The sequence below is a fragment of the Caloenas nicobarica genome, chromosome 5 (genome assembly GCF_036013445.1).
Source record: "Caloenas nicobarica isolate bCalNic1 chromosome 5, bCalNic1.hap1, whole genome shotgun sequence".
Classification (NCBI taxonomy): domain Eukaryota; kingdom Metazoa; phylum Chordata; class Aves; order Columbiformes; family Columbidae; genus Caloenas; species Caloenas nicobarica.
In genome coordinates, this window is record NC_088249.1 from 24,559,410 (window position 1) to 24,579,571 (window position 20,162).

The 20,162-nt window shown below is 58.9% G+C and overlaps 1 protein-coding gene across 4 annotated transcripts; it reads left to right on the forward strand.

Moving 5' to 3' along the window:
- Positions 1-9,696: 9,696 nt before the first annotated feature.
- Positions 9,697-18,103, forward strand: PGF (placental growth factor). 4 transcript variants are annotated; one of them, XM_065635776.1, is made up of 7 exons: positions 9,697-9,851; positions 10,716-10,755; positions 11,464-11,660; positions 13,099-13,175; positions 14,866-14,895; positions 14,986-15,048; positions 15,793-18,103. In XM_065635776.1, exons 1-7 carry the CDS (start codon positions 9,804-9,806, stop codon positions 15,812-15,814), a joined length of 477 nt encoding a protein of 158 aa, XP_065491848.1. In that variant the 5' UTR covers positions 9,697-9,803; the 3' UTR covers positions 15,815-18,103. The 4 variants fall into 4 exon arrangements, with proteins under 4 accessions (XP_065491848.1, XP_065491844.1, XP_065491845.1 ...); XM_065635772.1 differs by lacking the exon at positions 9,697-9,851 and adding an exon at positions 10,457-10,537; XM_065635773.1 differs by lacking the exon at positions 9,697-9,851 and adding an exon at positions 10,457-10,537 and having other exon boundaries at positions 14,986-15,005.
- Positions 18,104-20,162: the final 2,059 nt, after the last annotated feature.

The following is a 20,162-nucleotide window of genomic DNA, read 5'->3' on the forward strand; positions in this document are numbered from 1 at the left end:
TTCCGCCGTCCCGCCTTCCCATTGGCGAAGGCTGCCATAGTGTTCCCACCCCCCGGCGGCAGCGCAGCCAATGAGAAGTGCGACCGGCGGGTGGGCTGCGGCTCACGGCGGGTGCGGGGGGGCGACTCTGCTAAGCCGGGAGACAGGCGGTGACCCCCAACCCCGCTCGCCGCGCGGGGGCTTGTGGGACGGCGGCGGACCGGGCCGGAGGACCCGGCGGGGCGGCGGTGGCCGGGGCTCCTGCCGGGGCACCGGGGCGTTGGAGCCGGGCGAGCGGGAGGCGCGGGCAGCCCCTCGGGGAGGCGCCCCTGAGGCACCGCTCGGGGGGTGTGTGCTGGCCGGGCTGCCGCCTCTCTGGAGGGGAGCGGAGCGGGCGGCGCCGGGAGGGGCCTGCGGGAGGGAGCCGGGTCTGCGCCGAGCCGCAGGGAGAGCCCGTGTGCAGGGATTTACTTTGGACTGTGCGGTGTTCCAGGCGCAAGGAGCCAAAGCAAATGGGGTGGGAAAGGCGCAGTTCCTGGCAGTGCGATTGTTCTTGCTGACAGAGCCAGAACCGGCCCTGGATAAGGCAGGAATGTAGCTCCTTTGTGTCTGGTTCCTGGAGCTCTGTGTCCAGGGGCCAGGCAGGAGCCGTGGTGTAACTTGCGGTGTTACTTTACTCTGTGGCTCTGTGCTGTGTCCTGTTGTTTTAGATTAGGAAATCATAGCGAACTGGTTTATGCTGGCAGCTTTTGGCGGGTGCTTCCTGCAGTGGCCTGTAGGGCCTGAGGTGCTCATCACATCATTTTTGTGCTTGTCTGGTTCCCTACAGCCAGCTGCCGTCCAGGGACTGTTGGGTCCCCAGCAAGATACCAACAGCTGGTGCGCAGGGTTGTGAGGATGTATCGCAGGTGATTTGTCACCCACTGCCTGGGCTGGGCCAAGAGTCCTTCCACACCTCTCTCCTGCTGCTGCCTCCCCAAGTGCCCCCGTGTGCCTGAAGCCAGAGTGCCAGCCAGCCTGGGGAAGGAAGCTCACCGCATCCCTCGAATGCCTGGCGAAAGGCCATGTGTCTGGGTTTGCTTGGATGTGCTTGGGGGTGCTGCTGCCCTGGCTGGAAGTTGGAGTTTCCCTCCTTAATGAGCTTGTCTCGTCCTTTGCCCCTGGAGAGAGTTGGCAGAGGGTAACAGGGTTTGCCCTGTTGTTGGCTCGGCTGTGCTGCGCCCTACTGTGCTGACCAGGCACATCATTGTTCCCTGTTGCCTTCTCTCTCCGTCTCCCCAGTTTTAGGGGTCTTCCTTGAGCAAGGCCCGCCCAGCTCTGCATTTGTGCAGGTTAACACAGTTGTCCCTTTTGCCCCTCCATGAAGCTACGCTGCAGGCAGGTTGGGGGAGGGCTGTCTGCCTCTGACCGTCCCTGCGTGTTGCTGTGTGCCAGCTGCCGTGGCGTGCAGAAACCGCTCCCACATGTGCACCCTGGGACTGGGGCATGCAGTGAATTGGCCAAAAAAAAAAAAAAAAAATTGCTTGGAAGCTTTCCTTTGTTTGTTTACTTATCTTGCTAGTAAACAGAGCAGCTCTTGGAGATTAGGCAGGAGGAGAAGAGGAAGGAAAAATGGACTCTGAGGTTATGACCTCCTTGTGGATGCCGGACTGTTTACATTCCCTGCTCTAGTCTCAATAACCATTGCAGGGCAGTTTCTTCTCAGCCTCTTGCCAGGCTGCAGAGGTTTTCCCTGCTTGCGCCGTTCCTGCCTTGTTCCCTACAGCACTTTCCGCTGGGCACTGCTTCTGCAGCTGCCCAAAGACGGCCAGCAGTCCCATGTCCCCTGGGGGCAGAGTCCTGTGCCTGGTCTGCTGCCTCGTATTTCATGAATGAAAGCCTCTGAATGGGGATTTTGGGAGCTGTTAGCCCCGTGTAGCTGAGCTGAGCCAGAACCTGCAGCTCTCTGGAGAGCTGAGACAAACCCCGGGCTCCGGCTGCTCAGAGGCACCATGGCTACAAGACATCTGGTTGTCATTAGCCAGCAGCTGTCACCAGGCCCCAGTGCGTTAGGCAAGGAGTGCCCAGGAGGTCGGAAAAGGAGGGAGCAGTGAGAGTAGCAGTGAGGGAAGGGCAGGGAGCGTGGGGCAAGTGGGGAAGGCAGCTCTGGGGCACATGGTGGTGTCCTGGTGTACTCAGCTAAAATCCCACTGCCTTGCAGGCTGTGCTGGCTACTGTGGCCGAGGCAATGTGAGGGGTATGTGTGTGCATCCCTGGACAGCTGGAAGGAGACTCACCTGGTGGGCTACGGCTGCTGGGACCCTCTCTCCTGCTGCGGCCACAGGCAGCTGCCTGCTGCACAGAACACCCTCCTTCCCTTTACCTCCCAGGTGCTTCCAGGTCCCCTGGGGCAGAGTTAGCTGCTGTGGCTTCCCAGCTGGTGCATGAGGCAGCGAGGAGGCTGACGTGACTGCAGACGGTGCTGGTGCTGTGCGCCAGAGAGCTGAGCAGGGGATGAGCTGGCCGGCCGAGCGAGGCAGCACGTTCTCTGGGCCTGCAGAGGAGCTGAAATCTGGCTCATCTTGGACAGCTGACAGCCAGCCCAGGACGGCGTCCTGCTCTGTACCATCAGGGATGGCTGCTGGAAACACTGCGTCCCCTTCACCCAGTGAATTCTGCATTCCCGGGGGCTGGCTGTCATCCCCCAAGTGCTCATGTGAGGGAGGAGAAGGCTGGACAGGCTGGGTAGAGCCTGGGAGCACTGGAACATCCTGTGCTGGGAGGCTGTTTGGATTAGGAACCCTCGGCGGATAAGTGGGCTGGATGAAATGCCAGGGAAGGGAATCAGAGTTTGCTGAACTCTAGTAATTGGACTCATCTGCAGCGCCCGGGTAAGCCAAGCGAGCTGCTCGTGCTCAGGCAGGCGGAGGGAAGGAGCCAGCAGGCGAGAGCCGGTGGAGCCGCAGCCCAGCAGGAGCAGGGCAGGCTGTCAGCACAGCACGGACTGCAGAGATGGGATAGGTGACATGGGAGGAAGCAGGTTAGGGTCTTTGCTGCATGCCTGAGCCGCTCACTGAGCATGAGTGACTGAGTTAAGGATGGCATGGTGCGTAGGAGTGGGTGGAACATGGAGCACAGTCTAAGGAGAAAGATGCACCAAAGGTATCTTCAGTGTGACATGATTGCTCTTTGGAAAGTCCATGCTCAAAGGCTTGAGACAAAAACAGAGGGGACGACTCAGGCCTGAAGCTTTCACAGCCACAGATGTGGAGGCACAGCTGTAAGGAGGTAGGAGTGAATCTGCTGAAGGGCTGAGGCACCCCAAACCAGTGCGCTACAGGGGAGAAAGTAAGAAAGTAGATCACTTAGTAAGTGAAAGGAATGGAACCGAGTGCTGAATGCACATTTAAAACTTGAGCTTCCAGTGAAAGAAGACAAAAAACCCAAACAAACAGCCCGTGATCAAAAGCAGGTACACTAATAGCTGGAAAGCTCAGCTCTGTGGGAGGCACACACACACATTGCCTGAGTCATCAACAGTTTTAGCATGCTTGAAATTCACAGCTGACGCTGCAGGTACCAGGGCACGTGTTCTGCTGGTCTTTGCTGATGACCCTGGTATAATAACAACTGTCCCCTAAACTGGCCATCCTCGGGAAAGCGTGGCTGCTGTAACCGCCTGGGCAGCCACAGAGAAACAGGCAGGGCTTGCTCTGGGGAGTAACAGGATGGACTCAGCGCCTCAGGTTGGTGAAGGATTTGATATAGCTCCTTGCTCAGCAGCCCGTGTGTACGTGCACCTTTCTCTACCTGGAAAATGGCTGCTGGCTCATCCTCATGTCAACGCAGCACCCACAGGCAGGTTGAGCCCATAGCCAGACCCTTGTGGTACCGATGGAGTCCATGATCCCTGTGGGAAATGAGTAGGTGGTTCTGTCTATCCAGCCAGCAAGTTTGACATTGCACCCCTTCCTTTTTGGAGTCTTAAAAATAGAGACTAAGGCTGGGAAGCAGGAGGGTTTTTCTAGGGCTTGTTGCAGAAGCCACCCAGGCTGGGCTCTCCTTGCCCTTCCCAGCCCCCGGGAGAGGCCTGGGAAGCTGGCCTCCCAATGCCTCTCCTGGATGTGGAGCTTCACTCATCAGCTCGTTCACCCATGGTGGTTCCCCAGGTCTCCGTGCGGGCTGCAGGCAGCTGGAGGCAGCCAGTTCAGAGGCCAGGCTGGTCAGGAAGAGATGAGGGAAGTGTGGGAAGTTGCTGCGTGTCATGTAGGAAAACAAGCCCTAGCAAGGGACGAGGGAGTGCGGCGTGGGTCTGGGTGGGATGTGCTGGCCCCAGCATCGCTGGTGGTGTGCTGGGCCTTGACACCCAGCAGAGGTGTTGGCTTTGCTCGGTGCCACCAAAGGCACAGCTGGCTCAGGAATCTCATTGGAATCGTGCAGGTGCTGGCTGTGGCTCTGTCCTGCTCAGAGGGCATGCTGCAGGCTGGCTGGGCCGGGGGGGAGGAGATGCCAGGGGTCCATCCCTCCAAGCTAGCTTTGGAGAAGCCCCCGAGCAAACCTGGCGCTGCTGCAGGAAGCCGAGCTCTCGAGGTGAGACAAAGCGCAGCTCGGCTGCTTTGTGGTCACTGAGGGGTCCATGACACCATCAGTCTGGGCTGCTTCCTGGTCACCGGCCAGCTCCCTGCAGTTCCTCTGCTCCCGGTGCTGCAGCTGGCCCCGGGCTCGCTTTGCTCATTGTCTGCTGCGGGTGATGGCAGCTATTCAGCGGCTGCCAGGTTTCAGGAAAGGGGAGAGATGAGCCACTCCTCCACCCACGTTCTGGGAAAGCCTCCGGGATGAAGCCCTGCCGATGCACACGTTCGCTCCTCGACTGGGAGAGCAAGCTGCAGAGCCTGCATCCCCCCGCCGCCTGCATCCCACGTCCCCCCCTTAGCAGCAGGCGGGATGCTGGGGAGCAGAGCTTGGAAGCAGCCCAGGCTGCTGCCTCGTCCTGCACAATAGTGGAGCCTGCTGCTCCCCGTCTCCTCGCCTGTTTGCCTTCCAGAGCCAGGCAGAGTCTCGCCATCACTATTATTTTGCTTTGTGTCAATATTATGACAGCTAAAAGCAGGAGAACTGCATCCACATGATAAGAAGCCAGAAGCTCTGGGCTGGGTGTGGATTGGGTTTGAGTTTGGCAGAGGAGAAAAGTGCCTGGCAGCCCCTGCCTGCCAGCTGGCTGGGCTGGGAGAGCTGGGAGGTGAGGGGCAGCGGCAGAGCAGTGGGCGATTTGTGTCTATGCGACTCTCCGTTCAATGCTCGCTGCCCTTTTCCCGGCGGAGATGAAACATGATAGATGTGCAGAATATGCTTGGTTGTCCAGTGGAGAAGTAACCTCCGTCTCTTTCCTGAGAAGAGGGGCTGCTCCGCTCCTGCTGGGATATTCCTGTCCCTCCCAGGGCTGCCATATCCCATCCCTCCTGCCCCGCATGGGCCTGGGGTGTTTCATGTCTGCTGGTGGTGGCGGGTCACGCACATGCTGCGGCACCAGTCTGTCCTGGTTGCAGCCTGTTTTGGCTTCCACAAGTGCAGTACTCTGCAGCTGCTGGGTGGAAATCCCCGCAGGGTTTCTGGTGTTTCGTGGCTCTGCTCCCACCCAGGGCTCAGGAGAGGAGCTTGGGCAGAGCAGGGTGAGCCATGCTATGGGAGCTGCATGTCCTTACTCCAGACTTTTGGCACCTCATGTGCAAGGGGCTGTTTTGGCACCATCGCTGCATGCCCGATGGAGGCTGCTGATGCAACACTTACCTGTAGGCACCCACGTAAGCTTGGGGCTGCGGTTCGGCTCCCTGGTGCCTTGCCCTGCTCCAGTGTTGTGCTTTCCTGCAAACACCTATGGCCTGGCTGGTCCCTGCTGCATGGGGCTTCCTGGCCACCTGGTGCTGCTCCTGGTGGTGTGAGCTCTCTGTCACCTCCCCACCAGGCACAGCCAACCAGCGGCTGGGCTGGGAGACCGCTGGTCGTCATTAACCCTCCCATCTGCTGCCAGCATCACTTTGCCGCCTGCCTGTGGCTTTGCCCTGGTGGGAAGGTGACTTTGTCCCCTGCCTTGGGCTCAGCTTTGGTGTTAAACTAGGCTGGCACTGAAAGGCAAAGCATTAAGCTGAGCAGTGCTGGGTCTGCCATCCCTGCCTGAGGGCCCTGGCTTCCCAGGGCTTGGGTCTGGTGGTCTCAGGGACAGTCTCCTCAGTGGCATTGTCCCTGGCCCCTCTCGGGGATTTAAGCTGTTCCCCTCACCTGGGTCTCCTGCCTTGAGCGCTCTCAGGCAGCCCTAGTGCGCTCCTGTGCCCCTCCAAAACTTGTGTCTGACCTGGGCTGGCCCCAGCGCCTGTACCCACAGCTGCTGTGGTGTTGTGGGGACAGACCCCACTCTCCCCAAGCGTGGGGCCGGGCTGTCAGGTGCCTGTGGTTTCAGCCACGGGCCCCCAGGGAGGTCAAACCTCCCCCGAGGAACCAAAACAAACAGCAGAGTTCCTGCCACGTGCAGCCGGGGCTGACTAAGGCCGGCGCTTCCGCCTGCTGTGGGCAGCCGGGGCTGCGAGCCACCACCATCGGGGTGCACGGCACGGCCCATTTCCCCCTATTGTCAGCCTCCCCCTCGGCAAACACATCCCCCTGCGCACCTGGGCTGGGAGGAGGCACTGACACCACGGGAAGCAGCCGCCAGGAGCGAGGGGTCATAGAATCACAGAAAAGTTTGGGTTGGAAGGGACCTTCAAAGCTCATCTAGTCCAACCCCTTGCAATGAGCAGGGACATCTTCAACTAGATCAGGTTGCTCAGAGCCGTGTCCAGCCTGACCTTGAATATTTCCAGGGATGGGGCATCTACCACCTCTCTGGGCAACGTATGCCAGTGTTTTACCACCCTCCTTGTAAAAAATCTCTTCTTCATGTCTAGCTGCTGCTGGCATCCCTCAGCATTGGAGCCACTGCCACATGGCTCTGGGGAGTCCATTGGGGCCCAGATGCACCAGGAGGTTGTTTGCAGGTTGTTTCCTTGAGGAGCAATGCTGACCATCCAGGGTCACTGGTACCACCCTGCTTTCCTGAAAAGGCACTGGAAATCCCTGTGTTTCCTGGAAAAAATCAGTGGCAATCTCCTGGCGCAGAGGCCTGGGTTTCCTGGTGTGGAAAGGCTGGTGGTAGGGGAGCCCCTGCCAGACCATGTTCATCCCCGTTCCTACTCTCTCACATGCAGATACATGCAGCTCCAACCAGACAGTCTCCAACCCTCTGCCTTTTGCCTCCCACCTCCACTGTGGAGGCACAACCTGCAGAGCATTGAGCAGGTTTATCTCAGCGTTAGCTATGAATCAAGTCCTCCATGTTCACTTATAGGGGAGCTTGGGAGAGTCTAAGAGATGGATTGCAGGGCTGGGGAAAGCAATCAGACAGAACACCAACAGGGAAACATGGGCACTCTGGGATGAAGGGCAGACAAGAGGAGCCCAGCGCCTTACATATTCATGCTGCTTTGACCTTGCAAGTCTTGTCACAGTGCAGGTAGCTGCGAGGGGGACTCTTGCCCACTGAGCAGCAGCAGCAGCAGCCTCAGGAGGTAGCCGTGCCTGGCGCTGGGCATGGTGTGTTTGGCACTTTCCCTAGCAGAAGCCTCCAGCCCTGATCTGACTGACTCCAGTGTCATCAATAGCAGCGGTGCAAAAATAATGCCCTGAGGATTTCAGGGGTGTCCTCCAAGGGCTTTGGGAGTGACACAGAGTGTCTTGGGTACAGTCAGCTTAAGGGTAACACAGGGATGAGTTTTTGTTGGGCTCTTTTCATCTACAATACTGGAAGTGGGATTTTGTAGGGGAAAATATGCCCGTGAGTTGATTTTGATGCTCAAATGGGGCTGTCATGGAAAAGGGGACTTAGAGGGAGCTCGCCTGTAGTGAGCAGGGTGAGGTTTCACTGGGGAGAGCTGCTGCCTGTGCTGGGCTCCTTCAGTGCTCATGGGCAGCCCGGGCCCCTGCTCCTCACCCATGAGTAAGAGGCACAGAGGTGAGCCCGTTCCCCGGCCGGGCTGCACCGCAGCGTGCTTGCAGCTGCATGCTGGGACCGCCCATCCCCACTTGACTGCCAGGGCTCACCTGCCGCAAGGGCATCATTCCCCACCTGCCTCACTGCCCAGCGCTGCCAGTGGGGCAGGGAGGTGACACAGGCAGGTGGCAGCATATTTGAGGCGATGCTCTCAGCCCACGGCCACCGCATTTGGCTCACTGTGGGGGAGGCATCTGCCCTTTAAGGAAATGTCTCTATTTGCCTCATGTCCCTGGATGGTCCCTTGAGCCTCCTCTGTCCCTTGTTCCCAAAGTGCGTAGCTCGGCTCCCCAGAGCCTGGTGGGAGGCAGCCTGAGGGTCACGCCATTGCATTTATAGCATCGACCTTCAGCTCTGTCCTGCAGCTGGGGAAGAGTAGGCTCAGCTCCCTGGCCCCCAGGGAAGGAGGATGGCAGAGGGGAAAGCAAGCGGCCATGGCCCCAGCCAGCTGGATGTTTCTCCCATTTGCTGGAGGATGTTGCTGGTCGCAAGTTACCAGTGTCCAAATATTATTTCTCTGCTACTGCCTCTGTTCCATGCTGCCTAGAATGGGGATGCTCATCCCAGGAATGTAAACTCTGTCCAAGGCCTCTGAGGAAATAGCTTCAGACCAGGAACAGGATTGCACTAGGCAATTAAGGGCTGGTCTCCCCAGCCACATGGCTCCTAGGGGAGAGCCCTTTGCTCCAGCGCCAGAGACTGGCTTTGTGTCTGAGAGGTGGCCCCGAGGGACCTTTCTGCAAGGACAAGCGTGAGGCCCTGTGTGGTCACTGTCTTTGCAATAACAGGATTCTGCCTGTCCAGTGAGTTGGCAGCAGCTGCTGCTCAGGGCAGCCTCTGGTCTGGGCTCTCCAGTGAGAGGAAATGGTTCCTTTGCCTCAGATCTCATCCATGGGCAGGTAGAGGCGTCCTTTTGGCCCAGGGGGGACCTTGGAGTGTCAGAGAGAGAGCACAGGCATACTCCAGCCATTGCAGCACGGATGTTACCTGCTCTTCGCTTCCTAGCCAGGGGAGAGAGTGTGAACAGGCACCAAACATCACCACAGCAGTCCCTGGGAGCTGCCGTGCTATACTGCTGCTGACTGATGAACTGCAGTGCACCCGGGCTCCCTGGCAGGGCAGGGTTTTTTCTGTGCACTTATCTCTGCAGCATCTCCCTGCTAATTTGACAGGCCACACTCCAGCAGCTTTCTCATACATTCAGTGGTACCATTACCTAGAAGCTCCAGCCAGAGTTCAGCTCCCGCTGATGCCTGAGCTGCTGCCACCTGCATGGTCTGGTGAGGCTGGCAACAGGCAGCTGGTGTGTCCCAAATCCCCTGGGAACAGACCCCATGGGGCTTGGGAGAAGCCACTGGCATCCTCACACCGCAGGGATGGACCTCACACAGAGGTGGGCAGGGAAGCCCTGGGGCAGCCTCTCTGCTCTCCCAGGAGGACAGAAACGTGAATCCCGGCAGGGACACAGAGCCCGTTATTTCCCTGGGGCCTGCATCCGACGGAGGATCGTGTTGCCTGCTGGCATCACTTCCATTCCCATCTCCCATAGCTCCATCTTCTCTGACCACTGTGGCTTAAAAATAGAACAGAAAAGGCCACACAGCTCCTTTGGGTTTATCCTTGGCAGCAGGGTTTGGCCTCAGACCTGCTCCAGGGAACCTCCGTGTGCCCGTCCCTCCCAAGCTGGAGGCACCCCCCACGGCAGACAGGACCGGGATGGTGACCTTGGGGCTGAGGGGGCTGGAAACCCCCTGCCAGGACTCTGATGGCAGGGGCCGGCTGGGCAGGCATGGGGCTGCTCAGGAGGAACAGGGTGGGTGGACAAGCATGGGGTGCCAAGGTGGAGACAGAGAAACGGCATGGGAATGGGGTGGATGGGTGGGAAAGGGGCTGCTGGGTGGGCACAGGGCAGCTGGGCGGGCATGGGGTGGCCAGATGGGCACAGGGCAGCATGCACCGACCCTCCGAGAGGTGGACAGGAGCCAGGGAAGCCCAGCAAGCCGAGGAGCCCCGACACAGCCCCGGTGCTTTCCACCCCTCGGGTCTGCACCGAGCACGGGCCGGTTCCTAGAAGCCCCGGGGCAGCTCGATGGGGAACCGGCCATTGCCAGTGCGGGGAGCTGGAGGCGGGGGCTCCGCGGCGCCCGGAGGCACTGGCCGCGTCCCCGCGGCCGCCGGGGCTGGGCACCTGCTCCCGCCCCGCGGCGAGGCCGGGGCGGGCGGAGGCGGGGCGGCGGCGGTGAAATACGGCGGCGGAGCGGGGCGCGCTCTCATGGCCCGGCGGCGGCGGAGGCGGCACGGCGGGGCCGGTGGCCCGGCGGCGGCGGAGGCGGCACGGCGGGGCCGGTGGCCCGGCGGCGGCGGGGCGGCATGCCGGGGGCTGCCGGGCGGTAGCGGCGGCGCTGAGTGAGAGCCGAAGCGGCGGGAGCGGCGATGCTGCTGGTCGGCGCCTTCCTGCGGCTGCTGGTGGCCGGGGCGCTGGGGGCGCCGCCCGCCCCGGTGAGAGCCGGTGGGCGGGAGCGGGGTCGGAGCAGAGGCAGCACGGCCTCGCCGGTGCTGCTGCCTGGGGTGGCGGTGGCGGTGGCCTCCGGGGCAGCTCGTCCCGGTACTTGGTGGGGGGACGGCGGCGGGTCCCCCCGTGCCGCCCGCACCAGCGCCCGCCTTTCCCTCCCTGCAGGCCCCGGAGGCGCGGGGGACCGCCAGCGCGGAGCCGCCCGGTGAGTTGGCAGCGGGCGGCCGCCGGTGCCGCGGCTGGGAGGGGGCGGCAGCCCAGGGAGAGCTACGCGCAGAGGCGGGGGGGACTCAATACCCCACGGGGCCGTTATCCTCCCGGAGCCCCGCGGCGACGCCCGAGGGGACAGTGGGGAGCTCCGCTGGGGCTCGGAGCAGCCTGTTCTACCCAGCCCACCCCAGGTGCTTGCGGCACCGGGCACTGCCGCGGGCGGGAGCGGAGCGCAGCCCTGCGCTGGGCTTGACGCTCCTCTGGTGCCGGGATGCGGGGTCCCGGGCAGGAACGCTCCGCTTCGGCTCCGCTCTGCTCTCCGCGCTGGGAAACCCGAGGGGACGGTTGTCTGCTGCGCTGCGGGGCTGGGCTTCTGCGCCCTCCGAGGGAGGGCGGGCGAGACGGGGGAGCTCCGCCGCGGCGGGGTGCGGAGGGGAAGCGCGGTGCCTCAGCAGGAGGAGACAGAACTGGAGGGCTGGTGGAGAAAGAGCCCAACGGAGTGGATGTGGTGGCTGTGTGAGCCCCCGCACCAGTGCGGTGATGGACTTAAGGGGCCACAAGGGGGTCCTCTTCATCCCTATGCCCCCCTGATGGATGCAGGACCCCACCGCGGGTGCCGCACCTGCCTGGCAATGGTTCGGCTGGGCTCAGCGTCTCCGGAGTGCCTTCTTATAGCCCCCCACCCTGGTCTCGTCTCTTGCAGTCCTGACCTTTCGGGAGATCTGGAACCGTAGTTTTTGCCGGCCTCTGGAGCAGCTGGTGGATGTTATTACTGAGTTCCCCAACGAGGTGGAGTACATTTTCAGACCCTCCTGTGTCTCCCTGCAGCGCTGTGGGGGCTGTTGTGGGGACGAGGGTCTCCGCTGTGTTCCCGTGGAGACAAGCACAGTCACCATGCAGGTAAGCAGTGCCACTGTGGGGCTGTGGCTGCGCCAAGGAGGTGTTTGGCTCCTTGCCAAGTGCCAGGAGGGTGAACTTACAGCTTCACATCCCCCAGGCATCGTAGCAGCAAGGATAACAAGGGAAGGGGCTTACTCACAACTGCTCAAATGCATGCCAAACCAGGAGGGTCCCTTTGCCTGCTCTTTGGGCTTGTCACTGAAGCCAGGTGACATGCCCGATAGTACTGGCATTGCTCCCTGCTTCTCCACCCTCTCCTTTCTGTGCAGTCCATCTTGCTGACTGCCATTGCCTTTCCAGACCTTACCTGTCCTGCAATGGGGCTAGGGGTGTCCCACTTGCTCATGACTCTGCCTGTTGGGGCAAAGCAGGCGCTGCCTCTGAATGGCAGGGAGAAGCAAGGCTCTGGTGTGCTAGGAGGTGGCTGCAGTGGTGCTGACAGTGAATGTGTGCTGGGGGCACGGTGAGCATGAAGGGCTGTGTCAGCTGCGTTTGCAGCCCACACTGAGGGAGCTCTGCGAAGTGGGGTGGGAGATTCCGGGCTGTGAACAAGCTGCCGGTTGGCTCTTCCCCATGTGCTAGGCAGCCGTTGTCCTCACACCACAGCCCTTGCAATGCACTGCCAGAGATCAACTGCTGCTGCTGCAGGGAGTGGAAAAACTCTGCTTTGCTGTGGGTGACAAGCTAGAGAGTACCCACAATCAGTCACCAATGATTTTGGTCCTTTGGGAGATGAAAGCATGTTGGAAAGCAGAGTGAGAGTCTGCACAAAGTCTTAACTGAGGTGGAGCGAGAGCCCGACGTGAATGGGAGGCACATTCCCAAGCACAGGCCTCCCTCCACGAGAGGATCCCACGGCCATATGTAGGGTGGCAACACCAGGCACTTTCGTGGGGGCTAGTTTGGATCGCAACAATTATGAACATACCCCGTGAAGTGCCTGGATATCTGAGTCAAGCTCTGGGCTGTGGACTGACACATGACAGGGCAAATCCTGCAGCCCAGGCTGGGGAGGTGCTGAGGTACTGAGTCTGGGCTCAGTGCTGTGGGAATGGGGGCCAGGAGGAGGCAGCAGCAACTGGAAAGGCCTGGAAAACATGACTGGGGGGATATTTTCAACAGAGAAGGGAGATTCACATATTTGACCACTTTGTGTAAGCTGTCCACAAAGGCAGAGACAGAAAAATCTCTTCTAAGGCTGGGAAATCCCAAGACCACGGGACTTAAGCTACAGCCCTGAAGACACAGGACAGCACTAGCAGAGCCTCCCGAGCTGCCAGGACAGCTGGGCCTGGCCGGTGCTGCCTGAGTGTGGAGGTGGAGGTCCCGAGGAACAGGTTAGACATGCGTCTGCCTGAGCGGCCGGGGTGGCAAGGCAGTGTCGCGGGAGCCCTTCCAGCCCCCTCCATCTGGGAAGTAACCTTTGCTCCTCTTTCAGCTCCTGAAGATAAAGCCAAACGGGGAGGCACCCTATGTGGAGATGTCGTTCACTGAGCACAAGCAGTGCGAGTGCAGGTAGGGACCCCTGTGCTTGTTTCGTACCCCTCTGCCCCTCCAGCAAGAGCAACCCTGTCAGCTTACACTGCGTGTGGGACAAGGATGCCATGGGGGAACCCTGGCTGTGCTGGGACCTCGCCAGACTGTCTCTTCATGGGGCTCTGCTGGTGCTTCCCTTGCTCAGCAGCAGGCTGCACCATGTCCTCGCAGCCTGCTCCCCACAGCCACAGGGGTGCACAGTGTTGTATGGTCAGGTGCCTTGTGCTCTCTGCAGGGCTGGAGCTGCTGTGGCTCTGTAGAGCAGGGATGTCTGTGCCCACATCCCTGTGGCTGCCTTGGCACATCAGCATAGTGCCCCCAAGGTCAGTGTTTGATGTGGGGCAGCGTGCAGCTTGGAATTCCATGGCTTGGCATACCTGGCCAGAGAGACAGCTGAAAGGCTGGACCTTGACCCTCTGTTTCAGAGAGGCTGCCCCATCCAGTGCTGGGCACTGGGGCTTTACGCCCAAACTGACAAATGAAAGCTTGAAAATGTGCAGCGCCAGCCTGGCATGGATATGTAGTGCTGGCCCAAGATGGATGGATGCACAGCAGCAATCTGCCACGGACTCCTGGCACTAAGTTAATCCCTTGGGATGCTCGCTGCCCCCCAGAAGCAGTGTGAGCTTGGGCAGGACAGGGCCTCTGCCTGGGGGCTGCGGAGCTGTGGGAGCAGGGGGTGCCTCTGGTGCTGCCCACAGCTGGTCCCCACTGCAGAGCCTCTCCAGCACCGCCTGCATGGGTATTCACTCTCGATCGTGACCCCAGGGCAATGTAGTATTGTGAAAACTCTGGAATGAGTGTCCTGCTGGGCAGCTGTTAGACGTGATCCTTGCCTGGAAGAAGAGCCTGAGGATCCCCGGGTCGGTATTCCCCTGCAGTTGTAAGAGCGGCTGTGCTGGAGCAGACCCAAGACCCGTCCAGCTCTGAGCCGCCTCTGGAGCATCTGTCAGTGGATGCAGAAGAGGGAGTGGGAAGAAGCACATGTGTTATTTCCTTCCCTGCTTCCAGCTATTTTCCGTGCAGGGAATTTCCTGAGCCTGTTATGGTTTCCCTACCTAGAGTAACTCCCAGGGGATCTCCTGTGAGCACTTGTGCGGGCTGCCTTTGAATATGTGTAAACTTCTCGCTGCTGCAGCACCTTTTGGCTTCTCCCTGAGTAGCCTTCCACACCTTTACCTTGCTGCTCTTTGAAGTTTAGCATAGGCATGATGGATGTCCTGGCCTTGGCCCCTATAGGGGATGCCTAAGCCAAGTATGTCATGGCTGTTGTATGAGAACCACTACTGAGACTTTTCAGCAAATCCCACGTTACTCGGGATGTTGCATCCTGTTTAACCAGCTGAGCTATGCAAGCTGTCACTGAGAGCAGCTGAAACTGGACCTGTGCTTCCTGGCCTTGTGGGCAAAATGTCGCATCCCCAGAGGAGTCACCAAAGCTGACCATCCCCTTCCCCTTTGCTGTCTCTGCCTTCTCCCTGCCTACTGCAGTCAGCTCCTGGCTGAGGAGTTGACAATGTGGAGAGAAGTCATATTTGGTCTGTTTTAAGCATGAATGATAACAGGTAGATTGTGCTGCACACTGGGGCATCTCAGTAAACCACCTCCAGCAGCTCAGCAGGCAGCATTGCCCAGGTAACCACTTCTCTCTCCTTTTCCCACCCCGCAGGCCCCGGCAGGACCTGATGAGGTTGGGAAGGTAAGCAACATCAGGGGCGGCATTACTGGCTGGGGTTGTGGGTCTCATCTCCCACACATCAGCCTCTCTTGTGGTACTTTCCTTTTGAAGGAGGAGGTCCAAGGGCCGAGGTAAGAGAAAACAAGACAAGAAGAGACGTAAAGACTGTGAACTGTAAGTGAGCAGGGGCAGGTATGGCTGGTGTCTTCTGGGTTAGTTTCTTTGGGATGAGCAGCTTTGTTAAGCCTTTGGGTCCTCACTGAGCAGTGAGGGGTTTGTGCAGAGCAGACACAGGAGGAAACAGGACAGAGAAGACAGTGGGCGGCTGTGGGGAAAGGAGCCTTTTACTAAAGGCTCAATAGGTGCTCGGTAGTCTCCAGGCTCAGCTGCTCAAGCTGGTCAGTCCCACCCAGGGTGGGGATGGATGGGCTGGGTGATGTGATGATGTGTATCTCTATCACCATCACAGACCACACTGGCTTTCCTGGATCCATGAACTTCCAGTTTCAGCCTCATCTTGCTGCCAGCCATGTCCTTCCTGCAGTCCTTGACTGGTTGTTGTTTGGGTTATGCTACCCTTTCCCTCACATTTAGCTGACTCTCTCACACCGCTTGCTGTAACAGCATGGGCTGGTCTGTTACTGCAGACACTTTAGGTACAAAGCCTGTGGCTGGCACTTTCCCAGTGCATATTTCCATTTTGTCTGTAGCTTGCTGCTCAGGGCTCAGCCAGCACCTACAGCCCCATCGCCCTTGCTCCTCCCCATGGAGAGGCTGCCTGCAGTTCCTGCCCCACAGTTTGTTGCCAGAGAGGCTGAGCACAGGCAGGGGGGGACCTGGGGCAGAGCTGTGAGCCTGCAGGTCCTGCTGTCTTCCCCAATGCTGGCAGCACTCACCCCGGCCGTGCTCTCTTTGCAGATGTGGCACGCCACGCAGGTAGCCTCCGCTCTGCCCCTGGCCTCGCTCCTGCTGCCTGGGTTTGAGCCAGCTGTTTCCCCCGGCGTGGGGGACCTGTGGAGCTGTGCCCCTTCGAGCAGCGGCAGGGAGCAGGACTCTGGCAGGGACGAGATGACTGGACTTTTGCTTGGCCCTGACGGCAACACAGCCTGGAACCAAGGACTCCCTTGCCCCATCTGCACCGTTGGCAGCAGGACAAAAGGACCCATGACCAGGCCTGGGGCTGAAGATGAGGAGATCAAGCAGCGTATTAGTGTTCAAGGGCATCTTGGGGGCAATGAGGAGCGGAGCTGGTGGATGTGCTGCTGGAGCTGGCTGGGGCCAGCACGATGGGAGGTCAAGCTGGGATGGCTTGTAAGGGCTGCAGCTACAAAACTGCTCTGTCCTGCCAGTGTCCTGCAGCTGGGGAGGAAGGAAACCTGGGGCTGGCAAAGCTGCAGGGCTGCATCCGTCCCAGCCTTGGCATGGGGCAGCCCAGATGGGTGCCAGGGAGCTTGCCTGGGAAGCCTTCCTGGTGGGGAAAGGGAGGGAATTGGGTTTGCCAGGGCTCCTCACGTACTCACAGCCACATCCCAGCCTTGCCCTGCTTAATAAAATCTGGTGGTCAGACACAGGAGCTGGCAGTGTGAGCACTCCTGTCTGCTTTCCAGCAGCTTCAGGCTGGGCTCTTCCCCATGGGCACCCACCAAGGTTGGAGGAGGGCAGTCCTGTGGTGGCCCAGGGCTTGTCCCCAGCACGAACTCCCGCAGCACACAAGGGGCTGCTATTGATGTGATGCTGGACATGAGCAACCAGCAGGTCAGGATAAAGCTGCTCCCCAGCCTGAGGTCTACTCATGTGCTGGAGTTCAGGTGGGTGCTGAGATACTCTTGGGGTGACTGCCCTTCTCTTCCACACCATGTTGCAGGGCTGGTACCTCTCCCTGTTTACCATCCCCATACTGTTCTCACTCCAGTCCAAATGTCTGGCTCACTGCCCTGTGGCTTTCCTTCTCACTGGCTGGGCTGATGTAAAGTTAGAGCAGTGGGAGACAGGTTGCCCATGGGCTTTCCCACCCAAGAAACACCCCACCCAGGCTCATTCACCTGGTGTGGGGGCAAGCTGGCCTGGGGGCCTCATCTCTTACTGGGAACATCCTGGGGTGCGTAGGGGGCTGGTGGCCCTCACTGAGGTGGCTGTGGGTGCTGCTGTTTCCCCAGTCAGCCAGGTCTGTGCCTGGGTCTGGGGGGCAGCCACAGTCCTTGTTTCTGTGTGCCTCAAGCAGTGCCTCTGGGGCTCTTCCTCTCCCTTTTCCTGCTGCTACTGCAGAGGGGCTGGATCTAGCTGCCAAATGCATCCCTTGGTGCTCCATGCAAGCTGCACCCTGGAGCAGCGCACACAGCTGCAAACCCTAAGGGTGAGTGAGCAGCAACGTGCTTGTGCAGCATCCCTGGCATGGAGTTAAAACAAAACCAAGGGATATTCTTGAAAGCTTCAAGCAAAAGGCTGGAGGGCAAGATGTGTAAAGCCTTCAATGCTACTATCAAATGAGGTGACCTGTGGTTTATCCTGCAATGAGGAATAAGAGTGGACCCTAATGTAGCAAGTGTTGGGGTCCAAGGCAGCTCTTCCACACATCTGACATGGCAGCCTGTAGTCAGGACAGGCTCCCTCAGAGATGTAATGCTGGTTTCTCCTGGGGCTGGCACAAGGACATGGGGACAGGGCAGGTCCTGTGGCAGTGCTACTCTGGCAGGGAAAGCTGGTGGTGGGTGTTGAAGTGATGTGAACCTCCATGCTGCCACCACGCAGCATGGCATGGATGGGATGAGTTGCACCCATGCAGCTGGATATGTTTTTCAGGAGCTTGCTGGAATACCTTTGGAGACCATTTCCTCTTCTGGCATCCACAATGTCCTGGGGCACAGCCTGTGTGGGCTCTGCCTCAACAATGGCCCATGAAACTCCTCCTTGGCTGCCTCATGGATGAGAGGGACTCGTTGCTCCCCTTCCCACACTGCTCAAGGTTTGTGTGGGCCATGTGGCACCCTGGCTCCAGTGGCCTGTCCTGGTCTGTACAGGCTCTCCCAATCCCCATGTGCCAGTTCAGCCTGACTGGTTGTGCTTTGAGGCTAAGGAGAAGCGTGCACAGCATTCAAGGGACATATGTGATGGTTTCTGTGTTGTTTTTAACAGTAAAAGTTTCACCGCAGTACTATTAAACCTTTAAAAAAGGAAGTTACATAAACCCAAGGATGTTAACTAATAAAAATAAGTTTGTCAAGAGTGGTGATTAGGGTTAAAAAAATTTCAAACTCCTGCCCAGCAGCTTTTCCTAACAGTTTCTGGTATTTGTTGTTTCCTCTTTGGCTGCTGCTCAGCAGTGAGAGGTTTCAGGCAGCTCTGCCTGGAGCTGGCAGGGCTGGATGTCTGCTTTGCTGTGTCACTTCTCCCCTTGCATTGCCTGAGTCCCCTGGGTGCTGTGCGCAGCTCATCCCCTGCTCCTGCCATAGCAATGGGTGTCGGAGTGGACAGCAAGGATGTGGGCACCTGGGAGGGATGTGGCTGTCCTGCTGTGGCAGTGGCAAGAGGATCAGCTGGGACGGAGCAGGAGCAGAGGGAGGCACCACCAGCACAGGAGGTTTGGGAGATGCGTCTCTAGGTGTTGGGGCTCCCTCCAGCTCCAGGGGGTGTTTCACTGAGGCTTCATGAGCGAGGGGAACCTGATAAGCCCTAGCAGCTCCCTGACACTCCCAGGGCTGTTGCAGGCATTATGCACCCAGGGGAGGACTGGCTCCCTTCCCTGTCCCTGCATGTCCCTGCCAGAGGGGACACCCCCAGGACCCTCATCATCCCAGAGTGGCAGGAACTTCCAGCAGGACATTGCACCCAACAGTGACATGATGGTCAGGGCTCCTGGCCTCTGGGCTCACAGCCACCACCCACAGTCCCTCCCAAAGGGACCAGCCGCTATCTGCCTGTCGCTGCACTGTGTTGCTCCCAGTTGTGCCTCTTTCGGAGGCTTACACCAGTAGCTCCTATCAGCTCCCCCTGGCCACAGCGAATGTGTTCCATGAGCACCCGGACAAGGTCAGCTACATCTGCACACCCCATGTCCCCCAAGCGCTGCAGAGCAGGGCTGTAGGAGGGGACTGGTTCCCTTGCAAAGGGACTGGGACAGATCCCAGCCCCAAAGCCCGTGGGGATCAGAACATGCCCATGCTGGTCCTCCACAGACAGGCAACAAACAAGCCCCAGTGTTCCCAAATCTGCCATCCTTCCCCTGCCTGTGTATGCCTCGCAGCTGTCTTACGGGAGCAGTGCAGCACTGGCTTATCAGCATCCCTGGGCTCCCTGTGCCTTCCAGCTGTACAGAGCAAAGGTTTGTTTAATAAGGCTTTAGGAGACAGAGCTGCAGCAAGATGGTTTAGAAGGAGAGTTATAGGGGAGACAAAACATAAGCTGGGGTCCAGGCTGCACTAGGAACAAAACTTCATGTATTTTTGGGGAAGTACCCAAACTTAATTGCCAGCTGTCATGCACCTATTTCAGGCTGTGAGAAAAAGGGCAGCTCTCATTCCCTTCCCTGTTATTTGTTGGTGCTGGTCTTGCTTTGGAAGTTCCCACTTCCCAACAAGGGCCACAAGCTCTTTGGCAGGTTAATCTAAAAATAATCCTCCAAATTTAACATCCTTCAGACAGCACTGACATGGGAAACTGGAAGCCCACAGGTAAGGGCTGCTGTGCCTCAGGGCTGGTACATATCTTCTCCCCTTGCAAGGCTCTTCCTCACAGGCCAGTCCTTGGGGCACTTCTTGCTGATGTCTTCAGCTCACTTTCTTCTGCACTGCCTCCTAGTCCCCTCCACCTTGCTGGCCCTGCGGTGTGACTGCTCAGGGTTGAGCCACCCCAGCATTGCACAAACTCAGCCCCGCTCAGCTCTGCAAAGCTCTGCTGTGGGCACCCAAAAGGAGGTCAAAGCATCATCTTCCAGCTCCTCCCTTCCCATGCAGAAGGGACACAGCTTGGACTGTGTGAAGCAGTAAAATGCTCTAAATACAGTCCTGATGTGACTTTGGGTAATGGCTGGTTTATCTCTACAAGGGCTGAAGGAGACGTTTGGCAATGAATTCACTGGAGCTTTGCTCCTCTTCTGGTGCCTCCTCTTCACACATCTCTCTGTCACCATCACCCCAATATCCAAACTTCTCTATAGATACCTTGCGCTGGCTTTTGTAGTTTACCTATGCTCTCTGTCTTCTCCAGGCCCACAAAGATCTGCTGAAATCAGGCATGTGAGTCATGCTGGCAGAGCCCCTGCTCTCATCCCAGGCCCTGCTTCACTTCTTTCC

Excerpts from the sequence above, each read along its gene's own strand:
- PGF (XM_065635772.1), top strand. The coding sequence starts at position 10,472 with ATGCTGCTGGTCGGCGCCTTCCTGCGGCTGCTGGTGGCCGGGGCGCTG. Across the intron at positions 10,538-10,715 it reads TGGGGGCGCCGCCCGCCCCG|GCCCCGGAGGCGCGGGGGAC; the intron begins GTGAGAGCCGGT and ends CCCTCCCTGCAG. Across the intron at positions 14,896-14,985 it reads GACCTGATGAGGTTGGGAAG|GAGGAGGTCCAAGGGCCGAG; the intron begins GTAAGCAACATC and ends TTCCTTTTGAAG.